The sequence below is a fragment of the Haliaeetus leucocephalus genome, unplaced genomic scaffold (assembly GCF_000737465.1).
Source record: "Haliaeetus leucocephalus isolate CR32 unplaced genomic scaffold, Haliaeetus_leucocephalus-4.0 Scaffold555, whole genome shotgun sequence".
Classification (NCBI taxonomy): Eukaryota; Metazoa; Chordata; class Aves; order Accipitriformes; family Accipitridae; genus Haliaeetus; species Haliaeetus leucocephalus.
In genome coordinates this window covers 18,072,939-18,099,528 of record NW_010972991.1, presented here as the reverse complement: position 1 = coordinate 18,099,528, position 26,590 = coordinate 18,072,939, and the positions used below count along the sequence as shown (strand labels likewise).

Here is a 26,590-nt window from a genome sequence, read left to right as displayed (position 1 = left end):
GGCAAGTGTCAGATTGCATGACAGGATCCCCACTCATCAGCTGACAGTACTCACCCTTGGGTTACGCTTGACATAACTCCCTCTGGTTGTGTGAGGGAGAAAGAACAACCAGGCTTATAGAAAGCTAGCTAAATGTGACCTATATTTCATAACCGATTATCACTTGCTTTTGTAGCAACCACCCAAAAAATCATTTAAACCTTTTCATAAACACATGGAAAAAGAAGGAAACATTTAAAGCAATTATAAATAAAACCAAAACTAAGTAAGGCTTTCCTCTTAATTCTTCTTATCCATTTTCTGGTTATGTATATAAAATTATTCAGTTGGGAGAGTCCTCTTTTTGACCATCATTCTAGATAGTTGTAATAATGGTGTAGTTCTGATTATGGTGTGTTTCTAATAATGGTGTACTTGCAATAGTGGTGCAAACTGGAAAAAGTTTTGAAAATGAGGATTGTCTCAAGCAAAGTGGAAGGTAGAAGAGTTAAAATCGCAGCTTGTTACGGATAGTTTCTGTCAGTTGCAGCCGAGCTGCTGAAGACCACCAGCACCACATATGGCATTAGCTATCCAACACTTGGAGAACTTCAGTATTAAAATATTGATCTTTAGCTTGTCCTTTCAGTCACAGATTTGAGCAGTGCAAAACATTCCATTTTCATGGTTGCTATGTAAGTTTCTTATTAAATGAAAAATTAAGTGCAGGATGAAAGGTGGAAAAGTCCAACAGAAAACCAAATCATACGTTAGGGAGTAGGTGAGGTGACAGTAGGAACTTCAGATTAATTTTTCAGATATTCATTCTTCAGCTGAGAGTTGGTGATGTCAAGGGTTTCCCCATTCTGTTTTGCTCTGATCAGATTCAAATTCACTGAAGAATTGGGCTGATACAGTCAGGAGTGTCATGTTGGATTCCCATGTCCCAGGAGATGGCGAAGCTAACAGCTCACGCCTCCTGACTCAACCACATTGCCGGCCAGCGGGCTCTTCTAGTAGGGGGGCTATACCTCCCTTGGCCCAGCCCTTGGAATAATTTCAAGAATATTTCTGCTCTTTTAACATTTTTCAACAGCCACCTCTTGCTGGGAAATTTAGAAACTAAAAAATAGCACTGAGGCAATTTCACTGAAAATATATGGGAGCACAGGCTTTCCACACACTGTTGAGATAGAAGCAAATTTTCTTTACAACGGTCAGAGAATCTTGGCATCCATCTATAAGCTTTGTTCATTTGGTTAATACTAAATACAAATCACTAAGTTTAGCGTGCTTCAGAACAGCAGTTCGTCTAAACAGCACAATCTTTTGTCATTTTAGATCATACGAAATAAGTTTGTTTAAAAGTTATTACAAATGTTGTCATGTAAATTTTTTCAGTGATTAATACAAATCCTTGAAATGAAAACGACAACTCAAATTAAGACATCAGGTTGTCCCTATTATGCTATGGCACTTTTCTAATTGTTTCCATGCAAAACTATCTAACAGCTTATTATCCAAAGGTCAGAATAATGCCCAAGCATGGACAAACCCTCCAAGTGTCATATTCATGGAATGCTAGATGACTTCATAGTTATGAAATTATTTCATTTCTCATGATAATTCCCAACTTGCCAAGTTAGTGAATTTTAAGAACTCTGAGAGCAGATTGTAAGATAAATGTGAAATAATCCATACTTCTGGAGTCAGGGACTTCCCTCCAGGCATTAGTTCATACTTGACTTACTTGACTTACTCTTGGGGATAAAATTAGTTAGGACAAGGTCTTAGATACCACATTCTCTTACTGGGAAAGAAAACCAACTTGCACAACTTTGGCTGGCTCATGTTTCTTGTTACACAGGCACTGAGAAGCAGCGGTTGCCATGAAATACTTTATTTAACCTCAGCAAAATGTTTTTTAAGTACGGCAAGGCAGTTCAGTTAAATGAAAATAAATAGTTTTAAAAGGATTGTATTTCTTTTACATTCACATCAATAAAATTCTCCATTTTTCTTTTGCTAATTAAGCATAGTGAGAGATGCAGTAATTGCCCATTTGAATTACTTAACACATTAAGTATATATACCTGAAAGAAGTTATTTTCATAGTAGCAGATAGTTATATAATGTTTTATTTATATTTGGAATTAATTTTAATATTAATTAAGCTATTATAGGCTATAATTAAAAATTATTCAACTTTTTCATGTTACAAAAGTTGTATGTTACAAAAACATGCTATAGCATGCTAAGGATTTGGATTTATCAGCTATTGATGGTGTCCCTCCAACTGTTTGGCTTAACTTAAAGCTCCTTCCTTCCTTCGTTTTTTCCCAGCCCGGATCTTCTACATTTCAGGGAACCTAACCTTTCCCTTTTAACTTTCACTCTGATTCCTGCAAGTCTCGCTAGTTTGGCTAATATTTCAGTAATAAGTCTGAGGTCTGATGCTAGCTCTTCTACTCCGCTCCATCCCCCATGTTTTCCTCAGGTTTCATGAGGTTTTGACCTTCCTTAGGGATAAGACACCCCCAACTATATAGTCCCTTTCAGAGTTGGGGTAGGTCCAAAACTGATGATAGTTGAGGCTTTAAACAATTCTAGCAAAAGTTGCCAGACCTCGTGAGTTCCTTCTGCAGATTTTTAATGAAAGTTAGAGGTCTGTTAGATATCATTAAAACGGAAGAGAAGCTACATCACTCCTGTGCTCTACAGACAACACTGGCTCCTACGTTATTATTGGATCCTGCCTGCACTCCTTATCTTGATCTTCAAGTTGCTTTGTGGGATGGGCCCCAGTTATGTCAAAAGTCATGTTTGTCTCCAAGACAGCTGTGTTTTTTAGAAGAACTGGCGCATATGATACATAGGGTGAAACTCTGAAGTTAGAAGAGATCAGATCTTCCTAGCAATTTACTCAGAGTTAAGGAATTCTGTCTTGCAAGACAGTAGGCAGTCAGAGGGTCCCACCAGGGATCACAGCAAATGTAAAAACCAGCTATTCATGTGAGAGTCCCCTGAATGTATTCTGCAGAGAATGTTTGCTTGTGAATAAACAGCAAAAATCTTCTATAACATGCTAGTTATTACTAGTTATTTTCCCCACAGTCAAACTTCAGCAGAGTCCTCTGAAGAAGCAAAGAATAATGGATCTAAATTAATTATTTTGCTTTCTATGCAAAACATAATGTTGCATGGGGGAAGTTTGCATTTAAAGTAGCAGCTCCCAAACCTTTCTCCAGAGTCTTCTCCCAGGGTTATGATAACAGCCCATTTTCACTTGTCACCGTCTTAACTTGAAGCAGCAGGTGTAGTGGGTAAAAATCAGTTCCTATGTTGATTTGGGCAATGACGTCAATGAGAATGTGGCCAAGTTACTGGTTATAAACAAAACAGATTCGTTTCTTATCAAAGTAGGTAAATATGCCTGAAACAGCTCTGTGCCACTTTAGTGCTACGTATATAGAATTCAAGGGAAACAATATCTATCATTTGCTTTTCTGTTCTCCTGAACGTACACGTATAAATTCTTGAATAGATATTAGTAGTGGTTTGTATATTAGTAATACCTTGACTGGAACCCATTTAAAGTTTTTCTTCTCTTATTTTGAATAGTGTGCCTGCAAAGAACAACTTATGCTAGAATTTTATAAACATAATTTTTAAAGGCAGTTGTAGATTTGGAAATAGCTTTAAGAACCTCCTCCTTGTTCTCCTACAAAAAAAAAGACTGAAGCCAAATTTCAATTTATGTTGCATTTCCAGCAGGATCATAACTCATTGTTATCTATTTCCAAGTTGCCATTCTTTCAGGTATTGGGTTATATAAAGTGTAAGATGATATACAGTACTCTGTGAGTTCAAACTTAGAAACTGTGACTTATATATCAGTTATTATTGGGATATTTTCCTGTTTTATTGTTTAGAGATGTTACAGATTCGCTGCACAACCTTTTGTACTTTACATAATCCTCCCCAGGTCATTTACAGAACAACATCTGGGAAAAAAAAATTCTATGTTATTTTACACTGTTCGAGTAGTGAGAAATATATTGCTTTCCTCTGGGGTTCTCCATTTGAAATCAATGGTTATACTATATTATATCTAATTGACTTTCTAGATAATATCTGGGGCAGATAAGGATTGATATCATCCATGAATCACATGAACCCTCATAATTTGGTTACTGTTCCTTAACCAAAAAACTCTTCTTTTCCACAGTGTGTAGAGTTAGTTTGTCCCTGCAAGGTTCAGGCCTGCTTTGCAGGTTGTGTTGAGTCTTGCAACACCTCCAGGACCCACAAGGGTCAGAGTTTATCTGCTGACTGTGACCTTTTTTTCTACTAGCCAGCATGGGGGTGGTGGAAATTGCTTTCTCCCAAGCTCCATACTGGCCTTCTGTCTTACAAGGGCTGGTGGCATAGAACTGGTCAGATCTCCCAGGTCCCATGAGAAAATGAAGCCAAACTGAAATTCAAACTGCTTTGGTCACGGCTGCAGCTGACAATGTGCAGAATGAACATTTCATTCACCGTTTTCCCAAGTATTAATTGGTTTTATTGTTCTAAGTCCTAATCCTGGTCAAGGGCTACCTTGTATCCTGAAAACACAACCGAAAAACACTGATCATCCTTCTTCAATTTTTCAATTAAAATTTGCTTTAGCTTCAAGTCTTAGAATTCAGCTCCCATCTCCAGGTCCCCATTTCTTCTGTGCTGCTGCATCATCACAGCTTTTATTTTACTATCTTGTATCTTTTAAAATAACCAACTGCTCCCATACCATCAACCAGGTCCTCACTTGATTCCTCCCAGTCTCTCAGAGTTGAGAGCAATAACCCTTATTCTTCCCAAAAAGCAATTTCTAGTTTCATGTAGAAGACAGATATAATCTAACTACAGTGAAACTAAATTAACTTCGGTGCATCTACAAGCAAAGTAGAAATCAAATTTGTATCACTAAGCATTTTGAGGGCACGAGCTTTAAATTACTTCTACAGCTGGAAAATGCTGCCTTTTCTGGACAGGCTCCATTCTTAGTCTCATTTCTAATCCCCCATTTTAGTCTTCCTGCCTTGTCATATGACACTTAGCTTTATTTACTCAGATCGTATCCTTCACTCACACATCTAGCTGAAAACATAAGTAAATTTGGAGGAGTGCATAGAAACATTCTGTGAAGAGACGTGATAAAGAATACAGCTTTTCTAGCCATTTGCTCCAATAGGAGCAGCTTCATCTTAGTCTGCCTCCCTGAAGGAAGGTTTTTTCCCTCTCAAAACAGAAGTCCATAATGGCTCAGAATTACAAATCCAAACCCCAGAAAAGTCTAGACAAAACAAAAAAGTCTGTGTTATCTGTTGATATGTTTCCCTAACAGAAAATGCAGAAATCAAATGGTTTCACAGATGAGTGTATATCTTCACATATACAGTAGATAGTTTATTTTAAATTCTCTCTTAGCTATAAATTGCCACTCATCACTGGGAAATATTTGTTAGAATGCTTTTGAAGTCCATTGAATATTTTTTGTACCTTTTTGCAATGACTTCTCTTTTCTCCTGATATAGGTATGATACTTAGCTATACTTGTTGAACTTTTTTTAAGCAGAGTGTCTAATAAATACTTAGAATTTACTTAAAGCTTGATAAATGAAAGGGAGTTACATGGCAATTACTGTGAATCTGTAGTATTAAGTCAGTTTTATAACATTAGAGGTCTGCCTTGTTGAGTATCTACCACCATCTATTATGATGTCTTCTGCTAAAATAATGTTAACACCTGATTACTTAATTTGCTAAAATTACTTCAATTTTTTGTTTGCTGCCATATATCTCTGTATCACTTAATGTCATTTGCTAATTACTTCTAGCCACGTTTTCCAGAATTCTCACATTTAAATAACTGATTCACCCAGAGATACCTTTGCATTTTCATGGAATGCAGTTTCTTGGCTCAGAAGTAAACTTATGCAGTACCCAATTCTTATATTGTTGTGTCATTAACACAAATATATTAGATATCTTTAAAATAACTGATGAAGGCTATTCCCTTTCTATGTAGCATTTACCAGTATACAAATAGTATGTTTATAAAATAAAAAATTGCCAATATATGATAATAGCTCTTTTTTATTTTTCTTTCTGAGCCTTGAAGTTAAATGCAGACTAATCATTGTGCTACAAAGAAAATTAGTAAGGCAGCATTTGGGAGCTAATGACTGCTCAGGGAAAGCTGACAGCATGTTCCTGGGGAATGTTCAACTCGTGAGCAAAGCTGTTTATACAGGGTGGGAGACATCCTAATGTTGGAGCTACATACAATTACTAATCATCAATTATGGCATTTATATGACATCTATCTTTGGAGCACACCATATTTTGTGTGCCTTCTAGCTGAGACTGACCACTTAGTACCTTTTCTCATTATTTGGCTGTCATTTCCAGCTACCAGTCTCTCCAAAGTAAACAGTTTTCTTGTTTCTCTTAGTTTTCATATGTGATGAGATTTATTCCCAGCTGCCTCTGTAAGAAACTGAACTGATGCCAGCCACTGCAGTTGGATTTTTTTTGTTTTATTTTGTTTTTCCTTTTCTGCAACTAATACTTAAGAATCAAAGCGACATGTTTGTTTATGAGTTTGAGTGTCCTAGTGCACAGCTTCCCTCAATGTATTCTTGAATCTAAAGCTGTGCCCACGCATGTGCACATCCAGATGCATGCCCATGTGCGCACTGGCATATATTAGCCTTTGTGCTTCCAGCGTAAAACTAATTTGAATCTGAATGCAACAGTCATCACTCTTGCAAATTCAAAAGCCACCCACTGAATGGATGTTATTGTTCTGTGTGTAACTTGTGCTGAGGATACCACAAATTGCAAACAGGCTACTGAGTTGTAGTATCTTTGAAAGTTGTTGCTGCGGTTGTTTCTTAAAACAATGTAAAAAAACACAACATCCAGCCATTCACTAAGTGCAACTGGCCAGTTCTATGGCCAGTGCTATCTCTTTTTGGAAACAAATCAAGGGAGAACAGACTATTTACAAGTTTCAATTTTTGCTCGCGTAAATAATCAAACTTTGGGCCTGATCCTGTTCTCAATTACTTCAATTAATTAATGACAGATGTCCAAAATCAGAGTGAAATTCAACCCTCGAGAGAGAATTCCCACAAGGCCTTTATATAACTGTTTTAAAGGACTTAAATGATGCTTGGGCTCTGTGCTGGCCCTCTGCAAAGAATAAATTTTACCCAGAATGCTTATTGCTTTGATCCCTTATATATAACTCACATTCTTAAGTTTGCTCAGCCACAAAAGGTCTATACAGAGCTAAATAGCCAGATCTTCAGCTGGCGTAAATTTATGTAACTTCATTGACCTACATGGAACAGTACCAATTTTCACTACTCTGGCTTAAAGAATCTCCATGGGATAGAGGTAAGTGCGTATGGTGGGTAAATGGATGAAAGGCTCTTCAAATGATGAAAGACTATATTGCTCTGGAAGTGATTTAAGTTAAACTGGAAAAAAGCCACTCCTTTTCCGGAATAAATCACACAGGGAGTATAATTATGCAGTTAAATTTCTTCTCATGCAGTCAAGCTTGAACTTGCCACCACATTTGTGTAAGAAATGAAATGTTTCCCATCTCTCAGCAATATGTTAAGTTCTACATTTAAGACATATATATGTGAGTTATACAAGTATACATGCAAATAGATTTGCATCCTTCTTTATTTTGAAGGGAAGGGTATTTGTAATTTTCTGTCTTATTCTGAAGGCCGAAAATCTGGCCTGGACCTGCGTTCCATATCACCTTGCTGGTAATAAAGAGGGTGGATTTCTAGAACAATTTCAAGGGCAGTAAAGAAAATCTCTTACTTCCTGTTTTATAGTCTACATAACCTTTTTTCTGAACAGTTGTGTGCTGGATTTTTACCATCCTAAATACACTGTTAAAGCAGGTAATTTATAGAAATACATGATGCAGAGCCATCTTACGGTATTGTTGATTATTCTGTTTCTATCTGAAATCACAGAATCACAGAATGAGTGGATCATTCAGACAACTGGTGTGCTTAGCATTGCTGAGTTTTAAAACCAGGAATATTTCTCTGTCATGGGAAATCCTATCCTACTGCAAGTCTTTTTTCTCCCCAGTTATATACTGAAGTAGTAATTGCTTTCTTTCCAGCTGTTACACATCTGCATTGAAGGCTGGGGAAACTGGCGGTGGTCCGAACCATTCAGTGTGGACAATACAGGGACCTTTATTCGTACCATTCAGTACAAGGGCCGGACAGCATCACTTATTATCAAGGTTCAGCAGCTCAGTGGAGTGCAAAAGCAAGTAAGTATTTGATCCAGTTTGGAAAAAATAACAAGTAATTTAAACTGTTATCTATTCACAAATTAGTTACCTTATTATTTATTTTCTCTTACTGGGATCTGCAAAAAAACAAGTATAACAGTCTTCTGGGGGCATTTTCAGGAGTTTTTACAACTCTTTCCTTCACTTTGGTATGGATCTTAGCATTTAAAAACTCAATTACCACTACATATTTAACATGTTCCAGTAAACATCCCCTTGCGTGGTTTGTAAGTTCTGACAGTGCTAAGTTACACAATCTCGTGCATGTTTTAAGCTCTTGAGAAGCAGAATTTATATTTTTTTTAAAGAAAGTGTTCATATCTTATTCCGGGTTGTAATTCAGGTCTTGTATTGTTAAAAGAGAAAGAAGTACTGACAAAATTAGCATTTGAAAATGGACTGCTGTGCAGTAACTTTTCACATACTATCTTTGCAAAGAGATCTGTAATAATAACACTGCAGTCATTTTGCCTGCGTTGGCAGAAGCCAGAGCATGTGGTGGACATAACATGTTATGTTGCGCAACAGAAATACAGCTGATCGGACAAGAACAGTGCCTGGTGTCACTGAAAGCCCTGCTGAGATTTTGCTTGGTAGGTTGTAGCTATGGTGTGCACCCTCATTAATGAAAAGCAAATGAAGATGGTTGTAGCAGGGATACACGTGGAATGCTGTTCCTTAGTATAGCTTAGAAAAAGTCAGATATATGTTCTGTGGTAAATAATTCATGTATGGATTATGATTATATACAGCATAATTATAAATATGGTATAATTATATATTATACTGATGCCAGCCACTGCAGTTGGACAGCAACAACTCTGAGTCTAATTTGGTCATTTTCTAGGTGGGTGCACTTAAATACAGAAATATGGTACAACCGTTTAATTGAATTACAAGCTTTAAAACAGCAAGCATACTGAAAGGTCTGGATCACTGGATTGTGTTGAGAGTGTGAGGTGTCAGTAGAAACCTTTCTTCTGAAGTACATCACTGTGTCTGCTCAGAAGGGGCTCAGCATTCACAGACCATCACAGTACTCTTCAAATCCAAACCAGAGCTATGTCAGCCGTGGGCAGTACTGCTGAGTTCAGTGGGAATGAAAGTGGATATGTTACATGTTTCTTTCAAGCCCGGATACTGCCTTAGCAATATTTCAAGTGTTTTAATGCCTAGGTTTCTATGAAATTGCACATACATTTGGCCAATAAAAATAATGTTTTACCATTCACTGCCTTCAGCAGTGCTTGGGAAAACCTAAAATAGGGAGGTTATTCTTGTACAGGTTTTCACTCTATAATTAAATTTTGACCTTTCTTTTTCACAATTGTTTATATATGAGCTGCGTATTTTTGTGTGTTTTAGATCCTAATCTGTGGAAGACAGACAGTCTGTAGTTACCTCTCTGAAAGTATTGAACTGAAAGTGGTTCAGCATTATGTTAGTCAGGATGGACAGGCCATTGTTAAAGAACACATCAACTGCCTTGCAGCCAAGCAGAAGTTGCCTTCCTATGTACTAGAAAACGATGAGCTCACCGAGCTGAGTGTGAAAGCTACAGGAGATGAAGACTGGTCCCGAGACGTGTGTTTGAGTTCTAAACATACAGAACACAGCACTGTCATTCAGGTATGACTAGAAATAGGTATATGGAGTATAGCATTAAAAAAATGTCTGACGGAACTTGGGACTTTGCATTTGGACTTCTATTTGATATGATGAAATGTTGAACATTATCATCCTAGAATAATTTTAGTCTAATGCTGTTGATCTCTCTGCATACAGGTACCATCTTCAAAGAGTTCGATTACATATGTGTGGTGCACAATTTTGACTTTGGAGCCCAACTCTCATGTGCAGCAACGATTAGTAAGTACATGTAATGTCTCTGAAATCTAAATGTTTATGCCTTAACATGTTATATAATAAATTAAGGACTGAATGACCCACTTTATTAATAGCTTGTTTCAACAGTTGTAATACTGGAATAAAATTAACCTTAAATTGGTATGTTCTTTTCTTTTTGTAGATTGTTTTCAGCCCTCTTTTCATTGTAAGGAGCCATCTTCCAGACCCAATTATCATACATTTAGAGAAAAGAAGTCTGGGATTGAATGAAACACAAGTGATTCCAGGGAAAGGACAGGAGAAAGCACTGCAAAATATAGAACCTGATCTTACACACCACCTGACATTTCAAGCCAGGTAAAATACTTGCTTTCCTTGAAAATGGTTCATTTGTATGGAAAAGAAGGAATAATTTACACTTTAACTTCTGGTGTATTTTTCCAAAAGTATGGCATATGCAGAGGTGATACAGCAGAACAAGCATATGTAGCCTGAAATGATATGATAGGAAATATTAAATTTGGTATAACTATCCTAAGCACATTGGCATTTGTTTGCTTAAGCAGTCTATGTTTTTGTGTTTCGAAAAATAAATTCCTAAATGATCTTGAAATGTTTTTTGAGAATACTGAAGAGTTTCTAGGGTCTCAGACACAAAGGTCATTACAGTGTCATAACAAATTCATGCATATCAGTTAATGCTCAGGAACTTGTTAGACATCGTAACTTGATTCATCCATGATTACCTTGAGAGTGTTCATACTGCAGAGTACACTTGGAAAGCTTCATTAAAGAAAATGTTAGTGCTACTAATTCTTGATCTTGTTGTGTAAGTGACTGAATCTGTTTTCAATGACAGGGAGGAAGATGATCCATCAGAGTGTGCAGTCCCTATCTCAACCACGCTAATTAAACAGATAGCAACTAAATCCCATCCAGGTGACAATGTCAACCAAATACTGTCCGAGTTCTATGGCACCGCTAATCCTCCCCAGCCTCCATGGCCATATAATAGGAAGGATTCAGACAGGTAATTCTTTGCTAAACTTTCTTCATGGTTGTTGCATTGCCTTTTCATATAAACTGAAACCACGTTCAAGAAGACTATATGTGATCAACATTGAATACATTTTCAGTAATTACATGATTCCTGTATGTAAGCTTCAGAATCTGTTGCAGGTGGGAAAAAATTGAGGTCAACCTAGGGGCTGCTCTTGATTATACTGAGAAGATTGCACCAGCAAGGATTAAAAAATGGAACTATTTTTTTGTGAATGCACTTTCTTTACTGCAGCTCTAGAGGCTGTTGTTTATTCAGTAGCTGTTTGTTTCAGTACAGAAACAGGGAGTTGCTGTAGGAGGAGTTGCTGAAAAAAAAAGGATATGTGATTTTATGACTACAAAAGTCACAGGTTTAGTTCTGAAGGATAGTGGTTATTCTGTCAAGGTGTTTCTTTAATTGACCAAATTTAGGTTGAGCTTATGCAGTTAAAAATATGTCTTTATAGCCTACATGTAGCTAGATCCGTCAGACAGCATCTCAATATGTTCCAAAATGATAAGGAGATTTTTTTTTAATTTCAAAACCAGAAAAGCCTTGCAAATTTCTGAAAATGACAGCTTATCATTTGTAATCTTGAATTCATTATTCCTTTGACTTTATCTTTTTGTTTATTTGTTTCTGAACAGCAATGAACAACTCTCCCAATGGGATAGCCCAATGCGGGTAAAGCTGTCAGTGTGGAAACCGTGTGTTAAAACCCTGCTGATAGAACTCCTGCCCTGGGCTTTGCTTATCAATCAGTCCAAGTGGGACCTCTGGCTGTTTGAAGGAGAGAAGATCGTTCTTCAAGTACCTACTGGGAAAGTAATTATACCTCCCAACTTCGAGGTAACTTTGCCATTCACATTAACGGGCACAGTTCTGTTAAACAGTCCGATTCTGAAGAATGGTTATTAATCCAGATGATTCCCACTTTCTCGTCACTGTGTCTTTTAGTCATATGATGAGGAGTAGAAATAGCAATAGAAATTTGCCACACTGACTGAGCAGTGGGTAGCACAACATACTTGATAGCAATGTTTGAAGCACAGCATGTCGTAAAGATGCATAGTTAAAAATTGTTGGTAAGACACTGTAGGAAGAAGACCTGCATGCTGTCTGATTCAGCAGCCTTCTGTCCTTCCTCCCAATTCAGCCAATGAATCCGCAATGCGGGCATAATGCAGCAGCCCAAGCAAATTGGTATGAAGGCCAAATATAGACTTTGGCCCCAGCTGTGCCAACCTGACACTTGGGAAGTGTGTTGACCACAGCAGCAAAACTGACAGCCCGGAAGGAGTGTTTGGTTTGAGAGTGTTTTAGGTCAAGTTGTTTCATAACTGGTATGCTACTAAGAAAGCTTTGATAATGAGATAGGGTGAATTACAAACAAGGAAGATTCTTTAGGATGCCTGAATTCAGAGTTTTGTGTAATGGATCTTCTCACATACCTTAGCTTGGCCATGTACGTACTTTTTTATTACAATCCAAATATTCTTTATTTTTGAAAGAATTAAAATAATTTGACACAGCAGCTTGTCAATTGCAACTGGACAATCTGATACTTCCTGTTTATTTTGCCATCTTCCCCCACTCCGCGTATGTCTGTTAGTAAACAAAAAGTCTGCCTGTTAACACGTCTCAGTGTAGACTATGGTCTTGATTCCACTGTGAGGACCCCATATCCATATTGTGGTTTCATCTATCCTTGTACCACATAAAAAAAAATCAGAGGGAGAAAAGGAGGAAATGAGGTAGACTTCATACTGGAAGCTATGTTTAACTCTGGTAGAAGTGTATTGAATTGTCAACAAGTGATAATCAGTCATTTTTCACTTGCAGGAAGCTTTTCAGGTTGGAATATACTGGGCAAACACTAACACCGTGCACAAATCAGTGGCAATTAAACTGGTTCATAATGTGACCTCCCCGAAATGGAAGGATGCCGATAATGGGGAAGTGGTAACGTTGGACGAAGAAGGTTTTGTTGAAGCTGAAATAAAACTTGGTGCTTTCCCAGGTCATCAAAAGGTTAGAAGAATATTATCATGATTTATAACTCTATCATTTAAAAACAAAGTCATGCATCACATGAAAACAATCAACTGCTATGCAGTGTGAAAGCTCCTCCCTAATTATGTTAATACATGTAAAACATGAGGGTATAAACAATATATGAAGTATAATTTAAAGAATTAGATCACCAAAAACATTCTGCCCAACTCATCAAGGTAATGCAATATCTCCTGGAAAAAGAATTAATGAATTCTCAATCCTGTTTGGAAAACATTGACAGATGTAACTTCAAAAGTATGTGATGTGCCTCCAGTTATAAAGTGCATGAATATAGACAGGATTTCCACAGTTAAAAAGAAAATGGCAGTTCTGTCCCTATATTTCAATACCTTCTGTGGTGTTCTGTGTGACCTCATAATCGTTTTTGATTGTCTTACAGCTGTGTCAATTCTGCATTTCTTCGATGGTTCGGCAAGGTATACAAATTCTACAGATAGAAGATAAGACAACAATAATCAATGATACATCATATCAAATCTATTATAGGCCACAGCTCTCTGTATCCAAACCCCACCCAGGAGAAGAGGTAAAACACTGTGGATACTGTTTTTATTTGTCGTCTGTGGTACATGGGTGTTTAGATTTGTATGGTCTCAAGTGCATATAGCAGAGCTTGAACAGAAATATTTAGACGTAATAATGAAAAAGTATTTTATATCATTTTAATTTAAAATACAGAATCTTGGGTAAATTAAACTCTAGTAATTAACTGTGATCAGAAATCTGTGCAAAGCAGGAGATTCCTGCACATTGCAGAATTAGTTCTGCCTGTTCTCCATCTGTTCAGGCACTAATGGCCATTTCTGTAAAATAAGCAGTGTAATTTGTAGTAGCTGTTGAAATTGTTCTCAGAATTTTTACTGAGTTTGCTTTTAAAAGAGGTATATTGGCCTGGCAGGCTGAAAATTTTTTGTTATCCTTTTGGGAAGATTCCAGTTATCTGAACAAAGCTGCAGAACTAGAGACATGCCCAAGGTTTATGTATTTCAGCGAACTGCATCAAATTGTGAATATCAGTTTTCTAATAATCACACAGTATACTTAAGGACTAGCTTACAGGAACCAAAATGTATGCATGGTCAATATATTTTAATCAACCATTTATACATATTTATTGAAGATTACATTTATAGTCAAATATGTGGAAAGAATTCTCAGGGTCAAACTTGCTAGAGGAGTTGGCAGATAAACAAATTTTTTTAAGTTCTCTATTTCTGTATTGTTTTCCTTCTGCATTAGTTTTCTTCACATCGGTATCTACATTTGTGCATTGCGCATTTTGTGGCAGTCATGGGTTGGGGAATTGGAATAATGTTGAGGCTAAAATCCATTCTTAGTTTTATATCTATAAATGGATTTTCTTCTCACAGTTATGTTACAGTGATGTAACTTGCTTTTGGTAGAGTTATGTTGTGCAACTGAGAGTGGACGGTAGACAACTGTGCTCAGTTAACTGCATAACTATGCCTGAAGACAGAATTTGGCCAAAGAGCTTTTAACACAATGGACTCAGTGCAACCTTTAGTTAGTTGCGGTCATTGGCTACTTGAGACTGTTCTGTGCAAGATCAACATGAATAAACTGCCTGTTAGGAGCCAGCGTGTCGTGCTACCACCATCTTTTTTCTTTCCAGAACTTCCAGTCACCAGACAGTACAGTGTTCAGCATCAGTCCAGCCGGGGCACCACCCAGCAAGACGCTGAGCACTGTGCCCTGCTGGGACCTGATGTCAGACACCAGTCCCTTAACGTCAGGGGCACCTCTTACTGAAAAACGCATGCTGCTGAGTTTCAGTCCGTGCGGCTGCGCTGGGAGTTGTGAGCTGTGGAGCCTACCAGCTGTCATTAAACAGGAGTTTCCTAGACAGAGCGTGGCAGTGCCCACAGGGGTTTGTAGTGAAAGTGGATTTTGTACCAGGTACTGTACGCTGAACAGTCATACATAATGAACTTTGCTTGTTGCTATCAAGCCTCAGCTAGTAACAAACAGTAAGAGATTAATGCAAAAGTCAGAGTAACAGATGCCCCCCATATGTAAAGGCAAGTCTTACTTTAATTTAAAAATTGTTATCTTTTGATGGTTTTGATGCTTTTATTATAAATGGTTTAATGTTATAACCATGTACAACTTGTACAATTTTTATAATGTATGGGCTGCTATTTTTTTACATGCATACAAAGTAAGAGCATGAAAAGTTTATATTCAAGATTATGGTCTTTTTTAATTTGTGGTAACAATTTAAGAGTTCAAGAACAGGGTGAAATAATAAAATACAAAAATTTATGTTTTGTTTATAAAAGGTAAAAGTATATTTTAGTAAGAATAATGAGGATAAACAGGAAAAGCAAAAAAAGTGATGAAACTATTTTGAGACTACAACAAGGAAAGATTTCCAAATTTTAAAGCTTGAAATATCCAAATGTACATTCCACTTACAAATAAATGTATCCAGCTAGTTAAAAATAACAGTCCAATGACTTGTCAGGTGCCCAACTTCAGTTCTCAGACCTGATATCTGAATCTATTCATGCTTATACTGGTAAACAAGAAACAATCCGCTGAAATCAGAGAAGCTACATCAGTATATATTACCAGCCATATGATCTTTGTCTTGCCTGAAGTGCTTGATATCGTTCAAACCCTCATACAGTTCCTCTGCGGAGTCTAAGAGATGTCACTGTGGACACTAAAGATTCTCACACAGACTTCAGATGAAAAAAATTTTGTAATGGGAAGAACAAGGAAGGTATTCCTTATAATTCTGAGACAGGCATAGAGGATCTCATGTTCCTAATCAAATTTTCAGACTGTTTGGATTGTTGAAATCACCATGAGGCGAAGTTTTTCAGAAATAGCCAATAAATTTGCACAACAAAAAAAAGAATTTGTGTTTATTTGTGAAGACATTTTATGTAGCTAATGCGTAGAACTAAATTAATTTATTTTCACTTTGGAAATTTATGTAATGATGATCCATAACATTAACATATGAGAGGGTGATAGCATTGTGGATCATTCCAGGGGAGCAGTCAGTTACAGATTTATGTATTTGTTAAAAATATCTTTCACGTATATCAGAGAAGTATGCGTGCAAATTCCTCTGGAAATTTTTAAAGACTTATGTTGAAAATTCGGGCCTACAATCTCATGTTTTTAATTTAATATAAATCTCTGCTGGATAGGGCTCTCATCTTGCAAACACACGTGCTCAATTTAACTCATGAGTAGTCTCTATGAAGTGATTTCTTCTCTAATGTTGTTTTTTGTGCTATTTCCACGTGTTCTTCTGTTTAAATATAATTCTCAGTGGAGATATGTACTTGCCTAAATTTATGTAAGTATCTGTGGAATTGGAACTTGATCATAAAGAATCTTACAGATGCTAGTTTTGAATGCTTTTAATTGTCCAGAGTAATAAGACATAGATTTCATCCAAAACATCCATAATCAAATATATCTGCTTCTGTTTTAGAGCTATAGCATTGACTTATCAAGAGCATCTTGGCGTGACGTACCTAACACTTACAGAAGATCCTAGTCCTCGGATAATTATCCACAATAGGTGCTCCATTCCATTGCTTGTAAAAGAGAACTTCAAAGGTAGGTAGTATGCAGTAATTAGAAACAGTGCACTGTTGTAGTATAAATTATTTTACTGTATCTCCAATACAAAGTTGAGTTCAGTATGTGTTTTGGTTACAACAAGAACTTGTTGCCCTCATAAAGGTCTGTCTCAAAGTGAGAGGCTCCGGAAGATACTGAAGCCTGGAAGCTATTGGAGCTGATCATGAGGTCAGAAGTATGAACTTACATGGCTCCAGGCTTTTGGGTCTCCTTGGTTCCAGCTGTCAAGGTGACTCGGCTGTAGGAAACTAGTAGGCAGTGGAGTTTCATTGACATCAGTTCAATCCCATGGAACATTTAAATTTCCTCAGATTGGCAAATGTAACACAAAACATATTGTCAAAATTCCAGTTACAGTATGTTAATGTAATGATTAGTGGAACATTATTTATGTAAATCTTAATGACATAAAAAAGAAAAGGAAAAAACCCAAACACATAAGATTCCAACCAATGGAAAGTAATATTTTTGTCAGTGATATTTCAGACAGAAACTTCCTCAGTTGTGTAAGCGTAGGTGACTTTTTATTTAATACAGGTTTTAGAAATCCCTAACCTTGTATATTTTATACAATTTCAGATACACCAAAGTTTGAAGTTTATTGTAGAAAGATTCCAGCTGAATGTTCGGTTCATCATGAACTTTACCATCAAGTCTCCAGCTATCCAGATTGCAAAACAAGAGATTTGTTACCCAGCATTCTTCTGAAAGTGATGTCGTCCGATGAATTAGTAAATGAATGGAGTGATTTTGTGGACATCAACAATCAAGGAACACAAGTAAACCATTATAAACTGTTTCCTAGTTCACGGCATAAATAGTTGTCTTCCTGACCTTCACAGTATATTGTTCCTCTGCAATAAGCATATCCTTTCTGTTGGTTTTAGGGTTTTTTATTTAAGTCTCAGGAGTTCTCTTTCCTAAGACCCTTCTTGTGGAAGTTTTAGAATACAGATTACCTTCTTCACTGGCCATTTTTAAAAATAGCTATATCAAAAATACAGGCTTTCTAGCGCTGAATTTTTTCACTTCTTTTTAATCAATCTTGTGTTCCCTGGAAAAATTGGTCCTGAAAATTTCTGGCCCTTGTAAGCAAAGAATCCCCCAGGATGCAGGAAAATCCTTCTGTTTGGTAACTTAATTATCACAGGATTTTTATCTTTACATCTTGTAGGAATCATCACTGTCATTCTCCTTCTGTGTCTTCACAGAAGCTACGCATGTCTTTCTAAAACAAAACAAAAAAACCCTTTTCTTTCCTTCTGTTATTTTTCTCCTGTTTTGAGGTAAATGAAAACTTCCTTGACTGGAGTAATTCTTTTTGATGGGAATATTTTCCATCTTTGAAGTCATTAGTTTACATGGAATCAACATAAACTGCTTGGCTCTTTGAAAGAAATACTAGTTTCAGATGTTTTCCCTGGGGACCAATCACAAAATGCTCTTGATTATTGAGTGTTATGTTATATAGCAAGTAGTTCAGTTTCATTCAGCAAGCCAGTCAAGCAATGCAAGGTTTCAAATTTCAGTCATTAATGTTATGCCAGACCAGGGTTCTTTATAAGTATCTGGCTCCTAGAAGGAATTAGATGCTAAGACAACATTTGGGGATCATTGTCTACTTGAAGAACTCTCCAAATAAAAAGTGTAGCCTTCTGTTATTGAAGTTTTAGGGTTTACATGTAGAGAATTTCCCCAGGATTGCTCAGACAGTCTTTCTCTTAGAAAACTATAAATGTAAATACATAAGGAATATGCTAATAGCTTCACATACAACTCAGTTCAGATTGTGAAATAACTGGGATTTAGAGGATCTTAAGTAATTTATACCCTTTCTACCTAGTCACAGATAGGTACTTCCTATTCTGTTAGAAAGAAGATTTTATTAATTTATTAAAATTAAGGTATTTATCATCAGAATCATCTGAAATTTGAATTAAAATGACCAATCTTTAAGATCATTGAGGGGTTTTTAGAATAATGAGAGTGTATTGAAAATTCAGTAAATGTCCTTTTTTCTCCAATTCCATCATGCAGGATTCTGAATCTCTTTCAGATAAGCAAAGGATTAAAATTGACATATTGAAATTAGAAATTCTTTTATATGTAATTTTCAGAAGAATAAGATGTAACTTGATGAATGAAATTTAATTATCTGTGCACGGTTATTATAAATAGTGTAACAAGAATCAGTTTAAATGCTGATCCTACTAAACTTCCAAGTGTTTTTCCTTCTGGTGACTTGTTAACAGCAGGAAAGAATCTTCAAGACAAACAACTGTTTATTTTACCTGTGCTAGCCCATTATCTTTGTGTTATTTCTTGAGTTTGGATTCCTTTAAATTATAGCTTCTGTTATTACAATCTAGTAAACAATTGTGTTTGTAGTAGCCCTACAAGAAAACAGAAGCCAGTTTGCTCTAACGAGGACTACTGTGAGTTTTCCAAACCTAAAAAGACCTTAGTCTTTTATATTCTGGAAAAACACAAAACTTGCACAGAAATATTGCAGAATTTAGCTCTAAAACCAGTATGTAATTTCTTTAAATAGAATATTTATTCCTAAGGACAACATGTGCAGAATGAAAGTTTGCATATCTGTAATCAAGACGTGAACCTGTTGTCAAGTTCCCATTTTCCTACCTTTTTAGACGTTTTACACTTTCCAGTAGACTTTTGCCATTTCTTTGTGGCAGCACCTTGCTTGTGAAGGTGTTCTCAGAAAACCAGTTTAGGTGGCTTAAAAATGCATTCAGTGTTGAGTTGTTAAGCAAGTCTTCATGAATCCAAAATGTTACTTATTTTTTAGTCTTCATGTGTTTTGCATCATGCTATCAGCCATTCATCTAACCAGCTCTGAGCTAGGTCATAGCAACATAATGTTAATTTAGGGCTTGTTTTCCAGAGGAGAAGGTGGGATTTTGCAGAGCTCCAGGAATATGCCTTTCTCCTTAATCCAAAATCACAAATTAAAATCTCCTATTTATTCTGTTCTCCTATTACCCCCCCCTCCCCCAGCACATCTTGCTTATTTCATATTAAAATGTATTCAGTTATACAGTTAAATGATGAGGAGCAAATTTCATCTTGCTGTACAACTGAAATACTTAAAGTGTCAAAGCTGTTATTTTCTGAAGTATTGAAATCTGTTTCTTTTTCTCCTGAACAGTATCATGATTTGAGTAAAAGATCTCAACCAGAAGGCATTAATAGGATTAATTCAAATTATGACATTAAAAATAGTAATTTCAGTAGCATTCCATATGTTTCTAACTCTCTCTGGTAGATTGTGTTCTTAACTGGCTTTGGCTATGTTTATGTGGACATTGCCCATCAGTGTGGAACAATAGTTATAACCTTGGCCCCAGAAGGAAGAGCGGGACCCATCGAGATCAACCTCAACAGGTACATAAAGCACATAAAAGATGATAAAAAGCATTGCCAAACAGTGCTGAGAGGTCAGTCAGCTTTCTAAGTGTTCACTGACTTAAAAACTTTGGCTTAACTGTTCGTTTTATTTAATACTGCTGCATGTTCTGTGGCATATGTTTAGACCATATGTTATGCTTTGTATATCCGTTAAAAAAGGACAATCTAACATGAAAAAACATATCACTTTAGGGTAAACACTAGATGTCTGATACAAAAAGAAGTCCTGGGTTGTTCATTAAAAAAGGTGTTTTCCATCATAATTAATTTTGAGTGTGTTCATCAGTTTAAAATTTATTTAGCCAGGTCCTGCCATCCATAATCATACAAGCTCCCACTAAAATTGACAGGAAGCTTAATGTGCAAGGGCTACAGAAATAGTCTTACAGTCAGTAATTAACTGTACTTGATTATAACACTCTTCCTTAGAAGACTTCCCCACTTCCATTACACACTGCAACCTGGTCCTCAGCTCCATTCAAGTGCGATTATAACACTACCTAGTTCCAAGATGCAGAGTGCCTGGCCTCCAGCAATGCTGTTACAATTAGAGTGGAATTAGTTGTACTGTTTTTATTTGCGCTGTAATGAAGCATTAATCCCCAAGAAACTGGTCGTCAGCAGTACACAATAGCCCACTTGCTAGTTAAACTTGGCAATGGGCAGTTAATACTGGGGGTGGAGAGACCCTCAATGCCATCAGTATAAAAATGTGGTGGCTTCATTGGAGGGCACTTGCTGTGTGTGGTGTGAAATGAATTATCCATAATACTAACCTTCAGTAGTGGCTCCCAGAAAATATTGTGACGGCTGAGGCTGTATGTGAATTATCAGAAAATTGTGTTTGTTGTCTGCTTTAATATCTGGCTCTGTTGCAAATCTAATAGGGAATTACTGTGTGTATAGAGACGTCCTTGTCCAAACTATCCTGTTGATTGATAAGAAAGAAAGAGAAACCTGGCGTAGATGTGTAATATCCCATTTCTTAGAAGACCTCCTGGGTGGTATCCACTATGGTGATTAGGGCTGCCAGATCCCATTAACGTTAACAGGACTTGCACAATGAGTTTCCCATGTATTATAGAGAAAGTCTCTCCTGATAGCTTTTTGAGAGAGAAAGATGCCTTCAAAATACATGAAGTAACAAAACTTGTTTTCCCCCCTGTCTAGAAGTCAAGAGCAGACCCTGTCACTGAAAATGTTCATCAGTCAGTTAAGTCTCACTGCGTTTGATGACATTACAAACCACAAAGTATCATCTGAACTTCTGCGCCTCACAGCAGACAACGTTTTCCTCCACATGGCCCCAGCCACCAGCTACCTGAGACCCCTGTCACAGGAGTTCCAGCAGGACGCCGTGGAAGGCCTCCCACAATTTCATAGTCTCCAAGTGTATTGTGCAGACTTGCAACTGGACAATCAGTTGTACAGCAAATCCAATTTCCATTTTGCAGTCCTGCTATGCCAAGGAGAGAAAAATGAAACTGTGCAGTGGTCCAGAGTGAACAACCTCATTGTTTGTAACAAAGATTTGGAAAGCTATAAGGAAAACTGCTTTATAAAACTCTGCATTGCTTTTTCCAAGGAAGAGAATTTCATGTTTCACGTGAATGACCTCAGCTTTGAACTCAAACCAGCTAGGCTGTATGTGGAAGACACCTTTGTTTACTACATTAAGACTTTGTTTGATACATATCTTCCAGAAAACAAAACCCCTTGTCAATCCATTAATGCTTCAGATAGTGCCCTGATACTGCCTGAACAAGTGAGAGAGCATGCAAGAGCTTTAGTCAAGCCAGTGAAGTTAAGAAAATTAACGATACAACCTGTTAATCTCCTTGTCAGTATCCATGCTTCATTGAAACTGTATATAGCCTCAGATCACACCCCTCTGTCCTTCTCTGTGTTTGAGCGAGGACCCATCTTCACCACTGCCAGGCAACTTGTCCATGCCTTGGCCATGCATTATGCCGCTGGAGCACTTTTCAGAGCAGGTCAGTACTTTTCCTTAACTTGTAACATTTTTATTAGGTACCAGGATTCTGTGATTGTCTCTCAAGCTGAATGACCTACATATTAGCCGTACAATTACTGTTTTCCTTCAGACACTGTTTGATAATGATATTTTCAGACACCTTTCATGTCCTGCCATACGACAGAAGGGAAATAAAATGGCTGAGCAGACACCAGTGAAGATTTGTAAAGTTGTGCTAAACATTAGCCAGCTGCCTGAAAGCTTTACAAAACCCTGAACACAGCATAAAAATGTATTCTAGCTGGCTTAGGTTTTGTCATTTTATATTATAGCACTAGTCAGAATCAACCCACATTCCTCACATAAACTCCCCAAAACTACATTTAATCAAATTATTCAGCATGTTGCTCTGCATTCAGAAGTAAATTATAGCCCTGAATGTTGTTTTGTTGTTAAACCTCCTTTTGGCTGCAGTTTATGATTAGGAATCTGTCTTTCTTCATACAGCCTTCATGCTAAACTGGCACACAGATGTTTGTTGTCCTTTGATCCAAGAACTATGAAGTTTGCTGTTACTAATTTTTTCCCATATAGGATCAATAGTAAGCAATTAGTATATTAGGTTAGCAGGTACATTCTGTTTCCCGTAAATATTAATTTAGAAGTCATGAAATTTGGTCTCTGATGTGTCTTAGTGTGGAGCAGAATTTGTATCTGAGACAGGAGGAAGCTCCTCCATGATCACAGGCAACATAGTCCACACTGGGCTATATTTTCCTGAAATAGTAGTGGTCAGTTTTCCTGAAATCCTGATGCTTCAATATGTGCTGCAAGCACAGCTGCGACCTGATTTCTGTGCGCAGTTTCCAAAAGTGTACACATGCATTTCAGATATTTATAAATAGAAATAGTGAGATGCTGATCTGGTCTTTCACTGTGTGCATACCTGACTTTCACAGCTGATTATGGCAACTGTGTACACAATTGTGGACCAGAACATTGTGCACCAATTCATTATTTTCTTGCATTATTTTCCTTGCAAAATTTGCAGGTTTTTCTTTTTACTACTTATTTGGATTTGTTTTACAGTCAAATCCCATAGTACAGAAAGGGAGATTTAGTTTCTTGCTAATTAAGAAACTGTAGCCAAATATGGTACACAGTGTGAATGTTTCTCCCCACAACTGGCCAGGAGTGGTGATACAAGTGGTGATAGACTGCAGCAGGAAATTGGGGTTATACTGGCTTTTCATGCTCAACATCCGAGGTGAGGCACATATGCCGGTTAGGGATTCCTAAGCCTGGTCTTGGTCTTTCCTCCTGTGCTACCCTTGCAGTGTGCAGCAGTGCACAGGCCACTCCTTGCTCTGGGCTTATGATGGAGCTGAAATCAAGCAAGTTTAAACATTAAGAAATTAAGGTTTGCTTCAGTGGAACTTCTCTTGAGGAAAATACATAAGCATATATTTAATTACTACTTAAATCCCACTCAAAGCACTAAAGCTAAAATGTATTGTTTGAAAGGGGTTACCATGATTAAAATCATGAATTTTATTGATTAATGTTTGTTTGGGCAAAAAAAATGCTTTATTTTGAAGAGTTTGTGACACTTGTCAAAAGGCTGACTGTGTCAACAAAGTTAAAAGGGAGGAAAAAATCAAGCAAAAAGCTTTATATGGTCTGCAAACCCTGAGTCCTTTCCTCACCATCAGGTGAGTTACACTTCTTGGATTGGTCTCTTGTGGAAGATGACCTCACTCTCCTGCATTTTAACCACATTAATCTGCAAAAAAAGGGGTTGTTTGACCCCCTTCTGCTCACCACTGTCCCATGCATAAATTGTTGTAGCATCTGCACAAACAGCATTCCCATACAGCTATGCCTTATGCTCCAAGTGGGATATAGTCTCATTTTGCCCTTAGCTGTGTACAAGACCATCACTGCCCTCTGGGAGGAGGCAGGATTTTCCCAAAGGCTGCTAAAGGGGCTGTATCAGGCTGCCCCATATGTTGCAAAGGAGCAGCCAGCATCCATGTCTCCTAAGCAATGAATGGGGCTGGAGAGCTCTGCTCAAATAAACCGATTAGCATTGCGTGTCTCAAATTAGCAAAACTTGCAGTGGAAATCTCCCATCCTTTTCTAATTAGGTTGGCTTCTATTTAGAAGTTAATAAAATTCTATTTAAAAATATTACTGGTATCAGCCAGAACTAACCCTATAGTTGCCTATAAAGAAAATGCAGTGGCTCTCTGCTAATATAGTCATAATTACTTCATATTAGTGGATATAATTACTAAGCATACTTTGGGAAATGGTAACCTGACATGATACTGTATTTCTGCAAAGCAAAATGTAGCACAGAGCTTGTGAATTGAGGGATTATTCCTGATTCATCATTCTCCTATTCCTGACTTACTCCCACACCTTCCTGCTTGGGTTGGGTGGTCCATGCCGGCAGTGAGGAGCCATTAGTTTTGCTCTGGGCATTGGCCAAGGAGCATCACCCTTGCTGCAGGTTGCACATTCCTCCCATGCACTCTCCAAGGGTGAGCACGCTCCTTCCAGAGCTTCCCAAAACTGATAGCCCACAGGCCAGGGCCAGACTGCAACAGCCCATCCCCGGGATACCAGGCAACCCCTCAGCTTTGTGTTTAACTGGTTTCATTCCTGGTTTTAGTCCAATTTTCATTCCTGGCTGGCTGGCCAAACAGGTGAGTGGAGTTGGAGTCTCCCGTGTCCCAGCCTGGTGGTACCTACTGGGAGTGTCGCGGGAGAGCAAGGCACTAAGCCATGGTGTCACGCAGCCCCTTTCCATCACACCACCACCTCAGGACAAGCAATGCAAGAATATTTAGGGGGAAGAAAAAAAAAAAAAAAAGGCTGTAAGGGATTATTGCAACATTATTGATCAGAAAAAGCAGAAAGAGCATCTCTTCCATCTGTACACGCCTCCCCACCCCTCCAGCTTCTTTTCATCACTTCACACAGTGGCAAGGATAATTTATTAAAAATACTACAGCAAGGGAGTCGCAGGCCCAGCCTGGAGCGCTGGCTTCCCCTGGTCCACGGCAGCGAAGGACTGTCAGGGGGACGCTCCTTTCCAGGGCAGGCACCGCGGGGCCGCAGCACTCGTTGCTGCTCTGCTCATCGCGTTGCCAGTAGTACTTGTTATTTGTTTTCATAGTCCATCCCACCCTCTCCCTTATGTCCACTGTGGTTCCTGCTTTTTATACTACATATACTGGAGTTCTCAACCTGCCAGGGCTGAAATGTGGGACAGATTCAACAAGAATAATAAATTTTCCGGGAGCTTAGACTGATAGTATGAGATTAATTCATTTCATATGAGTAACATTTTCTCTTCTGTTCAGTTTCATGATTCAGCGTTCCACAGGAGTGACTGGGAGGGGTTAATAGAAAACAAGAAAAGCATCTGGATAGCAGGAGTTTGCGGTGATGAGATGGGAATGAGGAGGGCAGCACAGATCAAGGGCCCTCGGCAGGAGAGCAAGAGGCCAGTCTGTCCATCTTTCAGTCTCCTGGCCCTGTTGCGCCTTGTGTCGCTCTGACAGTGCCAGTTGAAATTCATGGTACAGGGGCTCAAAGACCAGGCAGTTCCCGTTTAACGTTTACTGCCATTTCTGAATCGCTCTCTCAGGGCTGCCGAAAAAAAAGTTATGCAGCACTATTTCCCTAATAAATCTGCTGCCAACCAGCCTGAGAAAGACAAGACCTGCAAACAGCTTTCCAGCAACAGATTGCTGCACGCTCGGCCATCCAGCAAGCTGCTGGCAGCCCTGCATTTATATAGGAAACCAGATCCACAGATACCTCTCCTGGGATATGCATAAGGAATACTCCCCTATGAGTAACCTAATCAGCATGTAGATGTCATTGCTGTTTACACAACTGTACTGAGCAAAAGACATTTGTCTGGCTTTCACTGCACTCTGAAAGAAAATGATCAGCTTAGAAGGGTTGGGGTGGATTTAAAATAACTTCTTAAGCACTTGTCAAAAATCTGCATCCCCTTTCCTAACACTCCATCAAGCAATTGACCTGCACACTCCCGTAAAGCAGGACGTTGTACCAGTGTAAACTCCCTGTCACAATTCTATCACATAAGGATGTGAAATCACATTGCTGCCTTATAGCGTCTAAAACTGAGCCAGCGATCTGAACTTGCGGTCCCGCTCCTCCGTAGCTGTGAGGCTCTAGCATCCGCCTCCCTAAGCAC

The 26,590-nt window shown here is 38.0% G+C and overlaps 1 protein-coding gene across 7 annotated transcripts in view; it reads left to right on the top strand.

Moving 5' to 3' along the window:
* Positions 1 to 26,590, top strand: part of VPS13B (vacuolar protein sorting 13 homolog B (yeast)) — a 484,692-nt gene that overhangs the window by 440,116 nt on the left and 17,986 nt on the right. For all 7 annotated transcript variants that reach the window (XM_010577053.1, XM_010577052.1, XM_010577051.1 and 4 more), the window contains 13 exons: positions 8,183 to 8,338; positions 9,725 to 9,988; positions 10,145 to 10,228; positions 10,389 to 10,564; positions 11,067 to 11,237; positions 11,897 to 12,098; positions 13,092 to 13,280; positions 13,705 to 13,851; positions 14,959 to 15,242; positions 16,798 to 16,925; positions 17,529 to 17,728; positions 20,236 to 20,354; positions 21,549 to 22,372. In XM_010577053.1, coding sequence (XP_010575355.1) covers positions 8,183 to 8,338; positions 9,725 to 9,988; positions 10,145 to 10,228; positions 10,389 to 10,564; positions 11,067 to 11,237; positions 11,897 to 12,098; positions 13,092 to 13,280; positions 13,705 to 13,851; positions 14,959 to 15,242; positions 16,798 to 16,925; positions 17,529 to 17,728; positions 20,236 to 20,354; positions 21,549 to 22,372 — 2,944 coding nt within the window. The remainder of the gene's footprint in view (positions 1 to 8,182; positions 8,339 to 9,724; positions 9,989 to 10,144; positions 10,229 to 10,388; positions 10,565 to 11,066; positions 11,238 to 11,896; positions 12,099 to 13,091; positions 13,281 to 13,704; positions 13,852 to 14,958; positions 15,243 to 16,797; positions 16,926 to 17,528; positions 17,729 to 20,235; positions 20,355 to 21,548; positions 22,373 to 26,590) is intronic.